Raw genomic sequence first — 19929 nt, 5'->3', positions numbered from 1 at the left:
TATAAAAATTAAGTTAGTTTGCCGTTTCACATATTGACATTTTTTGGGACGACCTCCATATTTGATAATTTTTTTTTTTTTCAGTTGGTGTTACGGTTGGAACTTGTGAGTGTTCGTGTTCGTGTAGCCACATTCTGAAGCACAGTTGGGCTTCATAACCCAAAATACTCATACCAGAAGCTCTGGATTGCGTGCTGTATTCGTCGTGAACACTCGTACTGCCAAGACAATGAGCTCCAAAAAGTGCTCGAGATGTGAAAAGACGGTGTATCCACTCGAGGAATTAAAATGTTTGGACAAGGTAAGGTCCCTCCAATTCTCCCTCACATTTCGACGGGATTTTTGTAACTAAACGTCGCCCTAACGTCTTGAGACAACCCACGGCACTTGACACCGCCAAATGAGCCACTTGTGTCCCATATCCTGTTACCGGAATCCGCGTCAGTGCGGTGGGATTCCTGCCGACGCCGATGACTGAAATCGCTCGTCCCATAGACTCTAGACTCGATTGTCACTTCGAGTCTTCCTTTACGATGTTAAAGACGCCCAATGTCCATTGCTCTTTGCGCCCCTGCGCTCGGCTAGAGCCCGCTTCTTCGAACAGTTCGGCGGAGTTGTCACTTCTAAATTAGGGCATTATGACGCGTTCTTTTTTTTTTCTTCTGCGGTTCACATTACCGATGGGGTCAATCGGATCGTTCGGCGCTGCTTCTCGCAGCTCGAAGCCGGGGCGCATTTGGGGCGATTGTAGCGAACTGCGTGCCCTGGGTGCACGGCAAGCGGCGTGCTTTCTCTGCTCGACGATTCTTCGCCGAGCGGGTGTGGCCGTGCGAGCATATCCCGTTCGCCTTTGCGCGCCGCCGTCCCTGCTGATCGCCGTGTGTCCGGCGTACTGCTTCTTTCCTCCCGCAGATATGGCACAAAGGCTGTTTCAAGTGCCAAGAATGCAGCATGACGCTAAACATGAAGACGTACAAAGGTTTCAACAAACTCCCCTATTGCAATGCGTGAGTAGCCCGTGTATTCAGTGCTTGCAAATAATATTGGCCCTTGCGTTGCATTCTTTACCTCACCTTAAGAAAAAAAAATTACGAAAGACTGATTTGTTTATGTATGCGTAATCCGTGAATTTGTTTTGGTTGATACCTTACTGGGAAAAAAACGCAAAACAAAAAGGTCGGAAAACGATGTGCTGGAGCTAGACTGCAGTAAAACTGCTGCGCTTAATATATATATAAATCTTGCATCGGTATTTGTTTTAATATCCTGTCGATTCAATTTGTAATATAATAAGAATTAAACCTGAGTCAGAAGTGTAAGTGTAAATCAGGTAAAACAAATTGCAAAATCTCTAAAAGGTGTATGTAACAAAAAAAAAAGTTTCCTAAGCCCTACCTTTCATAGTACCGTGTGCTAATTGGTCAATCCAAACAGAAAGAAGAGCTATCCAATAAAAAGAGCTTAGGACGTTCAAGGGTCATAGCTCACCAGACTAGAATTTATGAATTATAATTTGCAGTCTCGAGGTAGAGGCGAGAACTACCTAGTGAATAAGTATGGAGTGACGGCTACAGCATTTTAATGCGGATGAGGTGAGGTACAATTGATTTTCTTGTGAACTATTCCATCAAGAGGCAAAGGAAACAAACATGTTTTCTACTTAATCTTGTTTTGCATAGAGCAGTATTTATTTTTTTCTGTGAGCACTTTCCACTTCGATTTGATAAATGAGTGAATTGTTGGCTGTGTTCCCAGGAGCGTGGCTGCCCACTCTTGTGTCAGAGTGGGTAATAACAAACGGTGGGCATGTCTCGTCCTGGCCTTCCCCCATTCTGTCTCGCTTTTATTGGCGGCTGAAGCGGGCTTGACGTTTCCTCCGTGCCATGCTCCATTTGCTGCGGCATGGGATGTCATTTACAACGTCTAGCCTAGTTTAGTTTGAGAGCAGTTCCTTTCCTGTCTCTTCGTTTTTTTGTTCATTGGGATTTATTTTGTGAATTTTGCTAAACGCAAACATGGGAAAGCGGGTACTAGCTGTTTTTTCCCCATGTTCGCAGCTAGTTTTTTTAGCTATATAACTGAGTAAGTAACTGTTCCAAAATACGCATTTCCCACTTTAGTCAAAAAAACTCAGAACTGGCGTCATAATGTTTTCACACGCAGTGATGTTCGCCCAAACCTTTCTTAGGTAAAATAAACATATGGGCATTTAGTAGAGCAGCATTGCTCTGTAATTGAAGGACCGTTGTGTCTTAGAAGGATGAAGTAAAACGATAAGTGGTGGATGGGGCACTCAGGTAAATTTTTAGATTGTCTACTTATAATGAAAACCCAGTCAACAGGCTCTAAGCAACCTAAAAAATTGAATTGCACTCATGGGTGGCCGATTTCCCTATTAAAAGTCTAATCAAAGATTGTGACACACCCCTCTTTCTGTGCCTTGGAGCAGACACCAGGTGGTTCTGTCGGACAGCATTTTCAAACAATAACAGTATTACGTCTCCTACACCCAAAGATTTGACATTTCTGATAAAATATAATGCACAACACACCTAGAAAGAGCAATAACAGTAATGTTCGGAGCCTCCATGCAAATAACTACTTTCATCGGTCAAATTTTAAGGAGGTGGTGGGAACTCGAGGATGGCCCCACCACAAGAGAACATGGTATCCATGCATTTCTATTGCTGTCAGTTTACTAGATCGTCTTGCTATCCAGAAGTGGTCATTTTTATTAACTAAAGCCCAATGACCGACATGCCGTTAGAACAAGCTTCTGTAAAAAGTGATAGAGTGCCCCTTTAGGAGCCCCAGTATATTATTTCCTGTGTCTCAACGAATAGAGGGACACCAGGTTGACAGTTTTTGTTCTGGCTCAGTCACTGTCCACAGGCCAAACACACCACAGTTGCAGACACCCCGGAGGCCAGGCGTCTTGCAGAGAACACCCGTATTCAAAGCCAGGTGTGTGGTACACAATGTTCCTTTCCAGCTTTAGTCTTTCTGTTGACTCTGATGATCAAGTCTTAAATGTGCAACATGTTTTCTCCTCGACATGCAGCTGTTAATGTGGTCTACGAGTAAGTACCGTGTTGCAGCATGTATAGAATGCTGCATGCATTTGTTGAAAAGCTAAACAGTTTCTTGGGGGGTCGGACTCGAAGCTATGTTTTCAACGTAGAGGGTGGGTGGCTCGGTGGGAAATACGGGTGTGTTTTCTGAAGGCGTTTTATCTTTGTAAGGCTTCCCCAGTAATATCTATTCTTCTTATCAGAGGGCAAGATAATGGTGGCCTTGAGATGTTTGCAGCCCAGTTGGGTAGCGTGCACTTGTCACATTCAGCAGATATGATGCTGGCATATGATTTTCATATTCACGGTTGAATGTCTTCAAAACTTACTCTGGGCAAGTGGCATTATGTCAGATTATGCAGGGCTGCACACTTTGCTTTCTTGATATTGTATATTTTAGTCAACATAGTTACTGATTAAAATGTTGTCACCAAGACAGATCTATACCATTATTTTTAATTTAAGTTCACATGTACCCAATTGCTAAAGTTGACTTTTAAGCAAGATCCCAAAGCTAGTTTTAGCTTTCAAAGTTAACTTAATGCATGTTTAGCTTGTTTAATCACTGTACTCGTGTTTTGTTTTGTGTTTGATTTTTGTGTTACATAAGAAGTATACTAATTGGGTACTTTGCTGCTTTCTGTGACGTGCACCTTCCTGCAGCGTAAATGGGCATTCAGTCAGGCTCATGTATTGTAGAAATTAAGTAAAAGATGAAAAAAAGAAGTAAGCACAGCAGCAGACAATGCTTCCTCATATTTTAAAGCAATATGTATGAATCCCTTCTTTCTTTAAAAGGGATACTGCTAGATAAACAGGCCTAAATTGGGCAGTTCTAAACCAAGTATAACCCTCACCACTATCTACTGCTTGGCAGGCTGTGTAAATTAGGAAACTGAACAGGGTGTTCTAATATTGTATTTCACAGAGGGGTTTAAATCTCCAGTAAGACAGAAAGATGAAGAGTAATTTTTAATACATGGCAACAGTCTGCACCATACCATGACTGAGAAATTAGAGACAAGTCGTGTGCCTGTGTCTGCTGAATTACTTGTAGGTAGGTAGAAGTGGAGGGAAATGAAGAATTCAAACTTATGCTGGTCTTCTGCTTTATATTGGGAAATTGGAAGGAGAATCAAAAGATAAAAAAGGAAAGAAATCAAAGTAGATAGAGAAGAAATACTAAATTTTTTCAAGCTGCTTATCAAGACCAATTTTGCATATGAACTGCGCTAGTGCCTAAATTTTCAGGCACTTGTGTGAGGATTTCCGTGGGCATACTAATTAAGGTGGCCATAGTTATTTCATAGAAAAAATCTCAAGGGTGCAGGCGAGCTAATGAATATTAACCATGTTGAATTAACTTGAAACTGGGGTAGAGAAGAAGCATCAAAACGTAGAAGGGACAGAAAATAGACAGGACGACGTCTCAAACTCAGCTCATACTCAGTTTGAGACGTCGTCCTGTCTATTTTCTGTCCCTTCTACGTTTTGATGCTTCTTTTCTACCCCAGTCTCAAATTAATTCAACATGGTTAATAGTTATTTTGTCTTCAAAAGTGGCCTAAAATGTTTAAATTATGTTTTTGGAGGTTTAAAAGCTTCACATCGGCACGGTATAGGGTGACTGAAATGACCTGGCTTGATCTAAAATAGGCCGTAAAAATCGGCGCCTGCACGTAGCAATCCACATTTTTAGTCAAAGGTATGTTTCACGAGTCGGTTTTTTCTTCTAAAATTATGAAGTGTAGCTTCCTTTTGGTAAAAAATAGACCTGCAAAACTTGCCAGGGTCAAGGACGGATGGCGACGCAGAACACGAAATTGAGCGGCGGGGTGCATTTTGTGCACATATTGATAGATGGCACTATCTCCTTATCAAGACTGCTCCCGACGACCGGGAACTACTAAAATGAACATGATATTTTTGTAGTGTACCTTTGGTTTAAAAATAAATGCGGACAATAAAAGCAGAACTTGAAGTTAAAAGAAACAAACAAAAAAACACGGTTGCATAACGACGGCATTCTTGCTGCCGACGAATTTCGTCTGCGTGTTGTCTGCTTTTTTTTTTCGCTGGTCAGCTACACCTTCTGATGCCGCTCCCGACGCCATCTGTCAATATGTGCACCCAACGTGCCCCGCAACTCGACTCGGTCGTCTGCGTCGCCATCCACTGTTGACCCCGGCAAGATTTTTGGCACTTTATTTTACAAAAAGAAAGCTACGCTTTGTGATTTTACAAGAAAAACCGACCTTTGAAATACATCTTTGACGATAAATTTAGATTGCTATGCGCAGGCGCCAATTTTTACAGCCCATGTTAGATTGAATCTGGTTATTTCAGTCACCCTATATATGCTTGGGTAACTTTTAAGGCAAGGTTCTACATTTCTGGAGTTTATTTTCAAGGATGTTTATTGAAATTGCTTTCCTATCAAAATTTTAATTAAAAAAACCTTTCTGAATTCTCTTAACTTAAGAATAAAAGAAATATATCCACAAGTGCATCAAAGACAATATAATTCATTTTAGTTACATAATTAAGATGGCTTTATCTGTCTTTGATGTGTTGTTTATTTTATTCATAAGTTTAGAGAATTGGGAATTTTGCTAAAATTAACTCCAATGAACACAGATCCGTGGTTATTGCTGTCCACTGTTAGAAAAACACTGGCTCCTCCTGCCCACAAGATGTCCAAATGGTTATAGCTCAAGCTCGAAACCAGAACAATGGCTTGCACAATGACATAGATTAGATTCTTTTATGTCCGAGAAATACAGCAACATTGACCATTGTGAAAGTTGCGCGCAAAAATACAAGAACAGAGGAGAGAGACAGATAGACAACAGACAAGTGCGCTTGTTTCTTGTCTATGTGTTTCTCTTCTCTGTTCCTGTCTTTTTGTGCGCAACTTTAACCATGCTTAATCAGTACCAACCCGCCCAGTTGACCACCTTACTACAACATTGACCCATTGTCCTGAATTGACATTGACGATAAGCCGTCCTTCGTCGATCTCTTGAATGGACAAGAGCGGCCTTTCCTCAGGACTGCTGAACTTGTATTCTACCGAGAGTCTTTGTTATTTTTTTGGTGGTGTAGTTTTGAATATTGGAGTTTTAGGACTAATCAGAATTGGGGCAATGCAGATTTTACTAGGTCTTTTTTTTTAGAGCGCAGCTCTTAGGGGCCCGTTTCCAGCCTGAGCGGCGTCGCTGTCGGCGTAACCGCGCCCCTCCCCCTCCTCCTCCTCCCCCTCTTCCTCCTCCCCCTCCCTCTCCTCCTCCTCCCCTCATCGTGTAGTATGGTCCAGGCGAGTCACGTGACCTCGGGGGAGGGGGTCACATGGCCCGTTTCCAGCCTGTACGGCGTCGGCGTCGCCCCTCCTCCTTCTCCCCTCCGCTCCTCCTCCTCCCCCCTCCTCCCCCGCCAAGGTCACGTGACCCCGGGGGGTGACTCCCCTCCCCCCGCCGAAGTCACGTGACGGCCCGCCCAAGGTCATGTGATCCCGTCCCCTCGAGGTCACGTGACCCCCCGGACCTCTGCCCTCATCCTCCTCCCCCTCCTCCTCCTCCCCTCATTGTCTAGTATGGTCCGGGAGGATCACGTGACCTCGGGGGGGGAGGGGGTCACATGACTTCAACGGGGGGGTCACGTGGCCTCGGGAGGGTCACGTGACTACCCCCTCCCCTCCCCCCCCCCCCGAGATCACGTGGCCCCCGCGAGGGGAAGAGGAGAATGCAGGGGAGCAGGGAGGATGAACAGGGCGGACGAATCCGAATTTTCATTTCTCCGAAAAATTATTTTAAAAGACTCTTATCTCTTATCCCTCGGCCGGCTTCGGCTTTCCTGCTGCACGGTTGAAAAACCCTGCAGCAGGCATAATCACGAATTGGAGCGCAGCTCCTCCTCCTCAAGAGCTGCGCTCCAATTCGGCGTTACAGGAAGTTGTAAACGGCTTTCACTTTTTTTTATTCATTTTTTATTTTTTAATACAAGGAACACAATTGATAGGGAAGGGGTTGGACACACACACACATTCTGTCAGTAAGGCATTTCTCAAACCCAGTAATATTGACTTAACCAAATTTCAGCTTACCTAATCAATTGTTTGCTTTTCAACTATAGCAGAGAGAAAAACACTTGATGGTTTGCTCTTTGTATCTATGCAAAAAAGAATGTTTTCTGTTGCAAGATTTTTGTTTAATCAATTTCATATTTGAGCTCCTTTTTTTTTTTTTTTTTTGAACATGAGGTATTGTTTAAAGATCACCTGAGGAGAGTTTGTTTCATTGTCAAGATAAGAACCTTCTCGTTGTGTTCTGTAGACACTGTGCTCAAATATATGCACAAAAAGAGACCCATCAGACCATGAGGCATTTCTACATGTTCTGCTATAGGCAGGGCAAGTAAAATACCTCCTCCCTATTCTAAACATGCCAATAATCATAATAAGAGCCTTTGAAAAATAAAATGAATAATAATAATAAGTTTTTGCCTAGATAGATGACTGCTGGGGCAGTTAGCAAAAAGATTGATTCAGTGTCTTTATTGAGCTTTGGGGCATGGTCCAACAAAGACACATAGAGACAGCAAGGACAGACAAGACACAAAGTGTCTCGAATGTGTGGGGCTCACATGCCTGTCTGTCCCGCCGAACAGGTGAAGTACCATGAAGATTTTGAGAAGCTCAAGGGCAAGGTGACCCAAGTGGCAGATGACCCAGAGACAATGCGCATCCGGCAGACGTCCAAGATCATCAGCAACGTGGCATATCACGGCGAGCTTGAGCGCAAGAGCCTCATGGAGCAGCGCAGGGGCTTGCTGCCCACCGAGAAGAACGGCCACGACCACTCTGCTGCCACAGGTGGGCATTTCCGCTGGACGTGCGCTTTTTGACGGTCAAAGCGGAGGGAAGAAAGGGGCAGAGTGGGGGGACAGGTGCCGATCAGACAGGCATTGAGGATGGAGGAGGCGTTGGTCAGACCGTTCACTAGCCTCGTGTTGGGAAGGATTTATTCTCGGTTATGGGCCCACTTACTTAGTTCCTGAAGTTTACAAATTGGGTCTTGAAGTGCAGTTCAGATATATCCTGGCGTGCTTCCAGTATCATGGTTGCAAAGAGAGAACAGCGCCAAAATAAATGAAAGACGAGAAGACGGGGTGGACACGGACAGGGCACTCCGTCTATGTCCTTCGTTTTTTCGCTGCTGTTCACTTTTTGTAACCACGTTCAATCAGCTCGCCCAACTTTCCGCCATAGTCCAGTATCATATCTGGTCCTGTTCTCGGTGATGCCCTTCAGAAACTAAACGAGTAGAAAATGACGGGTGTTATTGTTGGATGTTGACTCGAACAGCGCAGAACACCTGCCCCGAAAATTGCTTAGCTGTAGTGTAAAAACTATCTGAAGTTAACATATAATTTTACTAAAATATTTCTCGGCAAACATTGTGTTTTTCGTAGCTTAGAAAAGTACCTTTTTATACTTTTCACCAGTGGGCTCCTAAGGCTTGCTCTTCACTCGCAGGTGTAACCATAGATCAAGAGCAAAGTAGATTGGGTTTAATGTAAAAATATTTATGAAACATATTTTCTTCTTTTTTTTGGAACCACTCTTTAAAAAACTTTTTCACTGTCATAGAGCATCAAACAGGTGTCAAATTGTTTTTTTGCATTCTCACTGTTGCAGAAGAAGCGTTTATGAAACTCTTCTCAACTACATTTTGTTTCTCAAATAAGTGGTCACATACACATGTCCACCATGTGTGTGTGACCATTCAGTTGAGGAGTAGCACCGACAAAACCTTCTTATTGAAACCAAGAAAAGGAGAATGGCATGCAGCCAATGAGGCAAGTCACAATGACACCTGAATGTCATAATGATATGAAGGAGAGATAGACCATCTAGTTTCTCACTGCCAGGTTTTGTTTCGCGGCACTTTTAACCAAATTTTATTTAGTTTTCCCTAATTATGGCACGCATTTTGTGCCTTTCCTGCCGTTTGGGCACACCATCTGCAACTTATTGGTGGCAGATAGTGTGCACCTAGTGGAAAATACAGGAAAAAGACAAAGGGGGGGTATGGACCTACCCGCATAGGTGGACGAATACATCTGAACCCTTGGAATCGGGCAGTGACTTTTGCCACGTAGGCATGTACACACGGAACAGATGAATCTTGGTGGCCAATGTGTGAAACAGAAAGGGGGTCGAAAAGCATGTTCCAGGGTTGTGTTCTATGCTTTCGAGAGCCTATCCAACACCAGAAATGTTTTGTTCGACAATGTCTCTTTGTTTTTGTTTTTTTTTTTGCTTACACTAATTATAATTTTGTTGATTGAGTGTTCTTGCGTTTCATTGCAGTCGTCGATCCAGATAGAGAATTTGATCCTGCTCAATTTCGTAAGTCTTCCCTATCAACCATTGCTGTATACTAGGAATGCCCTTTTGAAGGCCCGCATGATTTTCGCCTTCTCTGGAAGGGCAGCACAAGGTTTAGAGAGCATGCTTTTTTTTTTTTTTTTAAATAGTGATGATAAAGTTTTTATTTGGGGTTTCTCCTGCACTTTACTAAAATTGTTGAGAACTTTGTTGAGCTAACAACGGAGGAAAACGAGAGATGATGGTAAAAGGGCAAGTAGAGGAATTTTTTTGTACCATGTTTACCAGCTGACTTGCATTCTCTGTTTCTTGAGTTCATGGCCCACTAACATATAAAACAACAAAAATTCAGTTTTAACGCACGCTGCTTTTGTTTCTAATGGCCCTCAAATAGACACATTGAAAGAGGAGTTTTAAAAGAAGTATCTTTTTGGGGCATAAAGTATCCTTCTCTGGGCAATAGCTTCTCCAGCGATTTTGACGTTGAACCGTTATTTCTGTCTTAGCAACATTCATTTATTTTTTATATGCATTGGCATCTGGTACTAAGAGTCTCTAGCAAACAATACTAAATGCATTATAACAGCTTTTAGTCTGTGCCACTTAGTTGCTTTAGATGTGAGCACTACTTTTCCTGCCTTTATGATAGCCCCTAGGAAACAGAAATGGTTTGCTATGTGGGTGTACTGATAAACCACTTTTCATTTGTGTCGGTCAACCATGTAACCAGGCAGAACAGGAAACAACTAGTATTGTGCTGTGCTTGAGCTGGAGGGAACAAATGGACACTAGTGCACTTAGTACTTGTGCCAGCTGAAAGGGAAGCTTAAGTGTATTGCTTCTAGTCTCCCTTTGCCCAGAACACTAAAAAAGACATTTACGCAGCATCGTTTGACTTTGTTGTAAGGGCTTACATCAAGATACAGCCACAAGTTACCATGGCAACCCAACTGTACCACTGTGTAAGCCTTTGCAACATAGCAGTGATGTGATTGCTGCACCATTTGTGCCATATTGCACTAAAGTGCTTAATGTGCTATGTCCTGCTAGGTTTCACCTAAATTTGAGGAATTTGCACCAACATTGTGCCAAAAGTTAATTTCACTTTCTCAGCACTGGAACAGTCACCACCACACTGCCAGACCACTACAGTAGACTTGTAATAACTTCGAACACTTCCAGTTATTGCTTCATTTAACATACTATCTGATTTTATTTTCATATCAAACACTGACACTGCTAACAAAGTATGTCAATATTTATTTTTTATTTATGATCTGTTTGGATGGGCTGGTCAGTTCAATTCAGTAGTTGAGAATGATTGTGTGTGTTTTCACCTTAAAAGTTCCCTTTGCTGGTTCGAAACAGACTTTTGGCTGCTCTGAAATCACTCAGACCAATCACATCGCTAAAGCGATCGAATACTACTGTGTGGATAAGCCTTAAGAGTTTATGAAATCAGTAAAGTAGTATTTGAAGACTGATACTTTGCCTGAAATGGGTTCAAACACCAATTAGGCTAACTAATGCATTTGAATTTAATCATACTATCTGCATGTTCTTCGAGTGTTACTTGAGAAATTAGTATGTCAGAGTGTTATACTAATAAAGGCAACATGGTGAAAACCTGAGAACTGCAAAGCACAGAAGAGGGTGAACCCACAAAAATCTTCTTTTGCGTACTTTGTCCCTTTGCCTCCACTTTTTTTGCTCTCGGGTTTTTGCCACATTGAAAGCTTACTAGTTTCCTTGCATTGCTTGCATCTAAGGCACTCGTCCTCATATTTTGCATGTAGTTAAGATATTATTCTCAGGCTTAGCTTATTCTCAGTCTCTGAGGCCCGTCAAAATGCTAAGAGAATTGTTAAAATACTATTCTTTAATGTCTCATTTTCCTATACTCCATCTATGATTTTCTTTCTCTGGAGCGATAACTGTGGTGGCAGACTGATAGCTGTGGAGGGGTGTTTTCACTTGAGTGTATGTGCGTGTGCCTGCAGCCTTTTTTTTTTTCTTCAGTTTTCCGTTAGAGTGAAGGTCAAAAGGTGTATACTTACCTTTGGCACTAAAGCTGTTGCAGGATGAGGCTATTCTTCATTTCACCTGCAAAGTACCACAGTGGACACTATGAGCCACCTGAACCAATCCATACCTCGGAGCATGTCACATGGACTTTCGGTTGGGCTGAGCGATGCATAGAGCACGAAGTAACGTGGCACGCACGGAGCACCGGATTGGCCGAGATGTTTTGTGGCGTTCGTTGCGGTACATCTTAAGGTGAAACGGACGATAGTGGGTGCTCACAGTGGGGTGTTTTTCCCTTGCTGGCGGTTCACCTAGGGTGCTTGGCGTGTTCCTTTTTCCTCTGTGCATGTGTGTGTGTGTGAGTGTTGCTTTGCACCCTTTGTGGGGTCCCACAGCACCCCCACCTCCCCCTAACGAGGAGCGACCCAGCCGAACACAGGCGGCCAAGCTGGCCGACTACGAGGCCCAGACCAATAACAACTCTCCCTACTCGTCCAAGCTGCAGTCCACCGTAATCTACACCTCCGAAGAAGGACCAGGTAGTAACACAAACACCCATCTCGAGGGACGACCCCCGCCCGACAAGCTTGCTTTAGGAAAATGGGTTATGTGCCTCGGCCACTTTGTCGCAGCACTGACTCAGTTTTTGCCCCGCTTTTTCTCTCGATAAGACGGGGGTGTTTCCCTCTGGAGAAAGACTACTAATAGTATCTGCCACAATGCTGGAATATACCAAATGTCCTTTGATAGTATCGATAGGACGTGCCATGCAACTTAAATGTGATGGAGTTTGAGACATTGTTTATACATGCTATTGTATTGTAGTATTCTGTTCCAGAAAGTGTCAAAAACAACTGGTCTCGGAAGTTATTTTCATGCTTTATACTCCAAGGTTTTACCTTCAATTTCTGGCTGCTTAAGGTCAAAATTTTTAGAGGTAGACTTGTGGTCATGTCTAGCCAGTTGAGGCATTATATTTTTAATTAACAGCTGGTGACTAACCTTTTTGGAACTTCTTTTCTTTCGTTGCACTTTTTTCATACATAGGCTTGTGCAATGCATTTCCCATTTATGGCTGAAAATATCTCTTTTTATCAAATAAAGGATGAAGTTGAGAGTTCTAACGACTCCTCGGGGATTTATCTGATAGAAATTTTTATAGAAATGAGGTCTTCTAGAAAACTCTGATGATTCATCTCCTCATTTTTGTTTAACACTCATGTTAAATCAAGAAGCCCTTGCTAACATGTCGAAGGCTGTGTCATTAGTTCTTGAAAATTGTGGAAAGAAAGGAAGGCTGACACTGGTTTTCATTCCTGCCACATCGTAGTACTATACATGTATTTGGGAGCTCCCTCGTACTTGTCTGTCTGGTCTAGATTTGTACTAGAGTAGCTCTGCTTTGTGTTGTGCGGAAGCATTGGTGCCAGGTGGAGCTTTCCGTGTCATGCTCGCTGCAGAGTGTGCACTGTTGTGTCTAGCACTTGCATGCCCCTCTCTTTTGGTCATTTCTTACATTGATTCAGTGTGTTGGGAAGTACACTGGGTGTTCACACTTGTTCCTCAAATGGCACAGCACATTTTTGTGTATTCTGTTAAAATGTTTTTTTTTTGTTTTATTCAGATTTTGTGAACATGAAATACTGAAACTTTGTGGCCCGTTTACTTTTCTGTGTTCAGCTTCTCTTATATGCATAACATATAGCCTAAGTATGTATTCAAAACACTCGATATGGTTGGTTTGCTTCTTTACAAGTTAAACACAGGGAGTGCTTTTTCCATAATACTTACATTGATACAATTTGGAAACAAGAACCACAAGGAAAGACAGGCAGTTGAGCTGTATGTAACTTCAATAAGCACTGATGTCAAAGCCTAAATTTAAGTTTTAGTAGGTGCAATCCTAAAATTTGCTAATGTAAACATTGCTAGTTAACTGTGCCCAGGCAGAATGGTCTTTTCACATGGGTACCGTGTAGATACTTTCTTTGCCTTTTCAGTATGGGATTGTTTATCAACCTTCTTAGAAACAATTTGTTGAAGCAATGAAAGCATGAATTTAATTGAGGTATAGTTAAACTGACAAAGGAGTAAATCAACTTAATTTAATCAATACTTTTAGGTTATATCAGCATTGTCGAAATGCTGATCCTGTACACCAAATACATCTCAACCAAGCTGAGCTAAGCAAGTTAGCCAGGCCTTTGAGAACTATACAAGCTCTTGAATGGGAAATTATCCATGCAAGGGCTTTCTGTATTGCTTTGTTGTGAGTAGTGTCATATATGTGTTTGAAACTAATAGTGATGCCTCAATTCCCCCAGTTCAAGCACAGCCCACTCGTAAAGTTGGATCAATTGCAGACTATGATCCCCTGAATGACAACTATGGATCCTCTGCCACAGGCTATAGCGGACCAGCCCCGCAGTATTATAGAGGTGAGTCTGCAAATTCCTGAGGGCATCTACTATAAAATACCCAGTTATCTGCATACCCCCGTACAAATGCTACACTACACGTTTTAGTTTGTTGGTGTATAAAGTATCTCCAAGATTTCGAGTCCACAAATTGCGAGGCTTCGCCGTGCGCCAAACGAAAACTTTCCACTTAGAAGCTTTAGATTGTTTCTTTGAGTCTGCGTTTTAAAGGGTAGTAGTATCTATGGAGTAGACCGGGGTTGGCCAAATTGCAGCTCATGAGCCACGTGCGGCTCTTTGCGAGCCCTAGTGCTGCTTGCAGCTCCCTAATAAGCCTACCTTCTCCCGCATTTCGGCAGCCTTATGCCACCACACATATATCGAACAAGGTGCTTGTGCACTTATGTGGGTGCACAATAAAGAAACATATTTAGCAGCTTCTTTTTCAGTTGAATTCAGTGTGGCCAACCCCCAACTGGGACAAACATAACTGCCATGCCCCCCTTTTTTTTTTACTACGGCTCTTCACCTGAAATGACGGTTATCTTTTAGGACTATTTGGGTATGTCTCCCTGACCACCCCTGCAAAAGCTTCAAAAATGTGCAAGGGCCGTACAATCGAGCAGGAAGGCCATTCGGTTTCTCCCTTGCCCAAAGGGGCAAAGGCTGCCTAAAATAGACCTTTTTCCGCTGCGTGTCAAGTGCCTCAGCCGTAGACCACTTACGTACTCGGGCTTTGACGGTGTGCTTTCGAAAAGGTATTGCAAAGGGTCTATTGCAGCGAGTTTCCGGGGGACTGTTCATGACCGAGCTTCCTCTCTCTCGCAGATGCCGTCCCAGCCACGCAACGTGTCATGCCGTCCCAACCCCAGATGTCGAGCGGGGTAAGCCGCCTTGACAATAGTCGAGTTGCTGGATCACGAATGTTCAAACTGATTTCCTTGAAATATGCGAGTTCCCCAGAGTGCCATCATGGGTTCCCTAAGCTGCTAAATGTCCTCGACCCTTTTCACCCCTAAGCAGGCGTTTTCACAATTTGATAGGCACGTGCGAACAGTAGATTTTGAGTTTGAAGTGAGTGGTGGGTTTGGTCTAATATTTTCTAATCAAATATTGAACAGTTTCTCCAAGCCTTTCACTACTGTTGCACCATGCTCTAGCGAAAACTCGGCTGAACTCATGAAGGTTGTTTCCAAGCTTCCACTTGTCTCTTTATGAGCTGAGTTAATTTTTATCTAACTATGTATATTTTTGCACTGTGGCCTCAGAAAGTCCGAGGCCTACATTGGTATGGTGAGTAAACAACGGATTTGACATAAAACTAAGCCTGTAGAAATTCTTCAATCTCAAATTTGAAAAAAAAAAGAAAAAGGACTGCAAATGTGGAATGCAGGTTGTCAGTGCATCTCTGCTTAAAGTGCAACTCCGCTTCATTTTTGGTTTTGAAAAAACAATGCAGTCCTCTTCAGTATCGCCTAGGAAGACCGCACGTCAAATATTACGACGCAGTTCTGTCTAAATGTTTCTTAAACAGTCCGGCAATCTATGCAACTCGGCAAGTTGCCGAAATCGGCTGACTCGAGCGGGCGAATTCAGGCGCAACCAACAACGCAATCAAGGCTACGGCATGGGCGGAGCCAACATTGAGCTAAACGTCATCATCATGGCCCCCTTTTGCTTGTTTTTACTTCTCCGATCGAGCGTAGCACATGACGTCAGCAATGTTACCTCTCGGCGCTCAGCAGTGTCCACGTGATTGGCGTATGCGCCTGCGCAGCACGCTTCTTGGGAGCAGACCAACCGCCCGCTGTGGTCCTGCCGTTACTGCTGTCTTCCGCGTCACAATCACCGTCGTCGTCTCACCGTTTGTGATTATTGCCTCTCGGAGTTTCGTCCACATTATGGACACCACGTCCACAGAGTCGCAGACTTATGCCGCAGCTGTGCAGACGTCGTCGAATGCCGTAGACACCAAAACGTGGCGAAGAGTGCGGTGCAGATGACACTCGCGCCTGCCGCACGCCCGCCCCCATCCCGCCCATCGTTGGGACAAGGATCACGTGACATCTCGTACCACGTGATGGCCATGTACTTGGCGGCCCGAGGCCAATGTTGCCGGACGGAGCCGAAGTTTCAGTTTCGATTTCTGCTTGTGTTTAAAATTAGATTTAAAAATATATATCCCATTTTTCGCGAAGCAAACGACGTAGTGCCTTTTACTAGGGCTTTTTAATTCGAAATCACTCATTATCCCGAAATCTTCTTAATTGAGCGGAGTTGCGGCCCCTGACTTGGGCCGCAGATTCTCTCGCGATAAACAGACAATCTCAGTCAATCGCAAATCTTTTTTTTTTTTTTGCAGTATTTTTTTTTTGGCATTGTGCGTTTTTCTTTTTTTCTTTTTTTCGGCGGCGGATCTATTGGCGCTCATAGGAGGCGCAAGTTCTGCCGGGCCCTACATCCTATATTATTATGTTACCGCCAAGGTTGAAGGTTGATCTGTTTGCAAAGTCGCTCCGGTTGCTTCCTTCACGTCGCGTAGACGGAAACGCTATACGCCGGCTGTTGAAACAGGCGCTGCGGAGCTTGTCAAAGGATGGCGCCTCCCGATCGATCTGACCCATGGGCATTTTTGGGTCGGTTGTTCAAAAATGTATTAGGAATTCTTACTTTAAAACTACCGTCCACCTCTGTGCTGTCGATTTGTCTCTTCCTGACCACCCCGTAGCATTTTCACGCTTTTTATCAATAAAGAAATTGTGAAGAACGGGTACGCGCACGCCCCATTTATGGCAACCGCGTTAGCGTCAATTTGGCCATATTCCTCGCTTTATAGCTTGAAAGCCACACAAATATTGCATTATGTTTTTGCAGACTCTGTTAGTACATATTATAGACATTGATTTCGGAGAGTTTAAAAAATATTGAAGATGGCCTTTTTTTTTAAATGATTTTCAAAATAATGCATTTTTGGTTAAATGCCCCTGTGTGAGCAATTCTTGTAAATATATCCTGCTAACCAGGACAACAATATTCAATGAAAAGATTAACTATACACAGGGCAACACACTATCAAAGTTTTATAACCTTAGCCTATATAGATACAGTGAAAAAAAACTTTAATCCAGAGCATTATTGCGCAATGTGCCGTGTTTGCGATTTTGTTTGTAAAAATAACAACCCCAATACTCTATTATTAATACTTGGTGTCAATCCATCTTATGCCTAGTTTGTCAGTAAATATTTCTAGACCCGTAGCCAGAACAGTTTTTTGGGGGAAGCCGCCCGAAATCCCAACATCGCGCCATACGCAAAACGCGCACGTGGCTAAGGGGGTGCTAACAATTTTTTTTCGGAAAGACAAATTTTTTTTTGCCGAAACAAGGATTGGTTTTGTTGTTCATGGCATAAAGCCAGCAAAATATATTTTTTTCATTAAAATTAAAAATGGTCACCGGACATCGTTGTTCGATCTTATCTGAAAACGCCCAGCAGTAACTTTGAATGCGAACCCTCCACGGACCTCGCTTTCTCATGTTGGTTGCATTGTAGTAAGGCCCTGGGAGAGGCTGTTTGCAATGGGGCAAAGCTCTCGGTTTGACGTCATAGTCCCTACCACAAGAAGTGGAGCGTCGCATCGCGCAGCGATGTCGCATGACGTCGTACACAGTCGCGGGACGTGACAGTGTCACGTGGCGTGACCTCGCAATGTAGCCTTTAAATTTAGCGGGGAAACGTTTGTGCCAAGTTCCAATAGAAGTGCTGCTCGTCAAGCCAGGCGATTGCTTTCGCCCTGCAGAGGACGTTCCGCGCCATGTACGACTACGTGGCCCAGGACTCGGACGAAGTGAGTTTCATGGACGGGGACGTCATCGTCAGCTGCATGCCGATCGACGAAGGCTGGATGACTGGGACTGTCCAGCGCACGGGCCTGTCGGGGATGCTGCCCGCCAACTACGTGGAGCCCGCCAACTGAGGCCCCGCCCCCTCTTTGCCTGCCGTACCCTGGCACGGTTTCGTTTTTGCATCGTGGAGGCCCTCTGTGCCCTCTCCCTGCTGGCGCTGTCAGCATTTTCTCCTTTTTTTTTGTGTGTGTGTGTGTGTGCTAAGGTGTAGCATGTACTGAAAGGGAGGTTATTGTAGCAGCAGCAACTTGTCGACGCCGAAAGCATTCTAAGACGTACCGGAGAGAGTTATTTGGCAGATGCTTTCTGCACATTTCTTTTTAGTGAGGTTATTTTTGTTTTTGGGTGATTTTTCTCATTGCAACTGTTAAGTCTTCACCATTACGTTTTGCAGAGGTCAGTTCGATAGATCCCGAGGGAGTGCGGAAAGCTGGGAACAAAGTCGTTTCCGTCTGTTTTCTTTGGTTGGAGGGGAGTTTTTTTCCTTTCGCAGCAAGTGAGCACGGTTTGTTGCCGATATTGGTTGGTTGGCACGGCGACCCGTTCAGTGTTGTAACTGTTCGTGACCCAGTGCTTCCTCGTTACTTTCCAAACTTGCTTTATTTGCCGCTAGTGTTTTTAAACGAAGATGTGCTAGTGGATGCGGCATCTGCATTGTGGCTTTTTGTGTTCCTGCTTCTGCCTATCTCATGCTATTTAGGTGAGGAAGAGGGTTGTGCTTGCGAACAATTTTGAGGAAGAGTGTGTGGCCGGGTTTTGCCACTGAGTTTGTGCTTAACTGCAGGTACCTAATGATGCTGTTTCGAGCTGTTTACTTTAGGCATGACGTAGCTTTGCTTGTTTATGATGCTAAATGTGCATAGGTTGAGTTGTCATTCAGAAACTTCTTTCTTGATAATATTTTTATGGTTTCTTTGCCAGGAAAATAAATTTTGCCACAGAATGTCACTCATGATATTATAAACACTCAAAGCGTATGATACAAGAAGTTTTCTGAAACTGTATTGCTCAGGGTTGTAGCTTTTGCCATGTTTCTCGTTTTGTGGACTCTTCTGCCACCTTTTTGATGGCACTGTGGTTTTGCATGCCTACCTTTGCCATATTGCAGTTTCCTTTTATTTTTTTTTGTAAGTGTGGAGGTTGTCAGCTTGAACTGTGAGGTTAATGTTGTTTGCCTACATCAGAATTTCTGTTTGCATTTAGATACTAATCCATACTCTTTCTTTTATTATTATTATTTTTTATTCAGGACATAAAACAAGGATCTCCTTGACACACATTTTCGTAAATATTCTGGTTAGTTCTTTTTTTTTTTTTTTTTCTTTCAGCATAGGTACTCGTATATATAGAAATTGTTAGTCAGTCTCATATATACTTTGTCTCACTATAGCATCAGATGCAGCCATGGCTACAGGCGCAAGCGGGTAGATGTAGTTGGTGTTATTGCCGTTCCACTTTCAAAAGCTAGGCGGTTGCACTTTTAGCCTTTCCTGCTATCCATGTGAAGGTGAGACTAAGCATAGTTATTTATAATTTTTTTAGAACAGGAGAATGTAACTTTTTTGTTTTACCATGTTTATTGACTGTGCCTCATTGAAACAGCAGCAATGAAATCTTCTGTATGTGGGTTTACGAATTTTTTTTATGCTCATCTCATCCCTTGCTATGCTGTTGACCGAACTAAAAGCAAGTGTGACATAGCCCACATTTTTTTTATATATATTTTATTTTAGAAATAGGATGCGTAGCCATTAATCCTTGATAATTTGCTGTGGTGTTCTGTACTATAATCACTTCTGAATGAGACTAGGAGATGTTATGTTGTGTACAAAACCATGTACCATTAACCAGCGTTACTCATAGAGATGTGCCTTCTCAACAATTGACGTGCCAGATGGGGTAATCGAGCTTGGATTTCTAATCTCACTTCGACGCAGTGCTGGAACTTTGTTCTTTTGTACATTGGAAAGCTCTGGCTGGTTTAGAACCTAGAAGCTTTTTTTTTTTTTTTTTTTTTTTTTTTTTTTTTTTTTTTTTTAATAAAGCTTTGTATGGAAATTTTTTTCGTATGTGTCGTTTCCTGGCATCGCTTGTTCCACAGACTATCATCTTTTCAATTGTTC

The 19929-nt window shown here is 43.1% G+C and overlaps 1 protein-coding gene across 2 annotated transcripts; it reads left to right on the top strand.

Annotated features, from left to right (window-relative positions):
• The first annotated feature begins 54 nt into the window (after positions 1 to 54).
• Positions 55 to 19835, top strand: LOC8023939 (LIM and SH3 domain protein Lasp). Of its 2 annotated transcripts, XM_029966346.4 has the most exons (9): positions 57 to 301; positions 913 to 1007; positions 2880 to 2964; positions 7737 to 7941; positions 9442 to 9480; positions 11880 to 12023; positions 13809 to 13922; positions 14730 to 14785; positions 17701 to 19835. In XM_029966346.4, the coding sequence occupies exons 1-9, from the start codon at positions 230 to 232 to the stop codon at positions 17875 to 17877; spliced, it is 987 nt and encodes a 328-aa protein (XP_029822206.3). In that variant the 5' UTR covers positions 57 to 229; the 3' UTR covers positions 17878 to 19835. The 2 variants fall into 2 exon arrangements, with proteins under 2 accessions (XP_042144730.1, XP_029822206.3); XM_042288796.1 differs by lacking the exon at positions 11880 to 12023 and having other exon boundaries at positions 55 to 301.
• The last annotated feature ends 94 nt before the right edge of the window (positions 19836 to 19929 follow it).

The sequence above is a fragment of the Ixodes scapularis genome, unplaced genomic scaffold, assembly GCF_016920785.2.
Source record: "Ixodes scapularis isolate PalLabHiFi unplaced genomic scaffold, ASM1692078v2 PGA_scaffold0__279_contigs__length_252992795, whole genome shotgun sequence".
Lineage (NCBI taxonomy): Eukaryota > Metazoa > Arthropoda > Arachnida > Ixodida > Ixodidae > Ixodes > Ixodes scapularis.
The sequence above is the reverse complement of the archived record's forward strand: the minus strand, read 5'-3'. Positions and strand labels throughout refer to the sequence as shown.

Coding starts and splice junctions, on each gene's coding strand:
- LOC8023939 (XM_029966346.4), top strand. CDS start 230: ATGAGCTCCAAAAAGTGCTCGAGATGTGAAAAGACGGTGTATCCACTC. Junction 2,965..7,736: donor ACACCCGTATTCAAAGCCAG/GTGTGTGGTACA, acceptor CCCGCCGAACAG/GTGAAGTACCATGAAGATTT. Junction 14,786..17,700: donor AACCCCAGATGTCGAGCGGG/GTAAGCCGCCTT, acceptor TTCGCCCTGCAG/AGGACGTTCCGCGCCATGTA.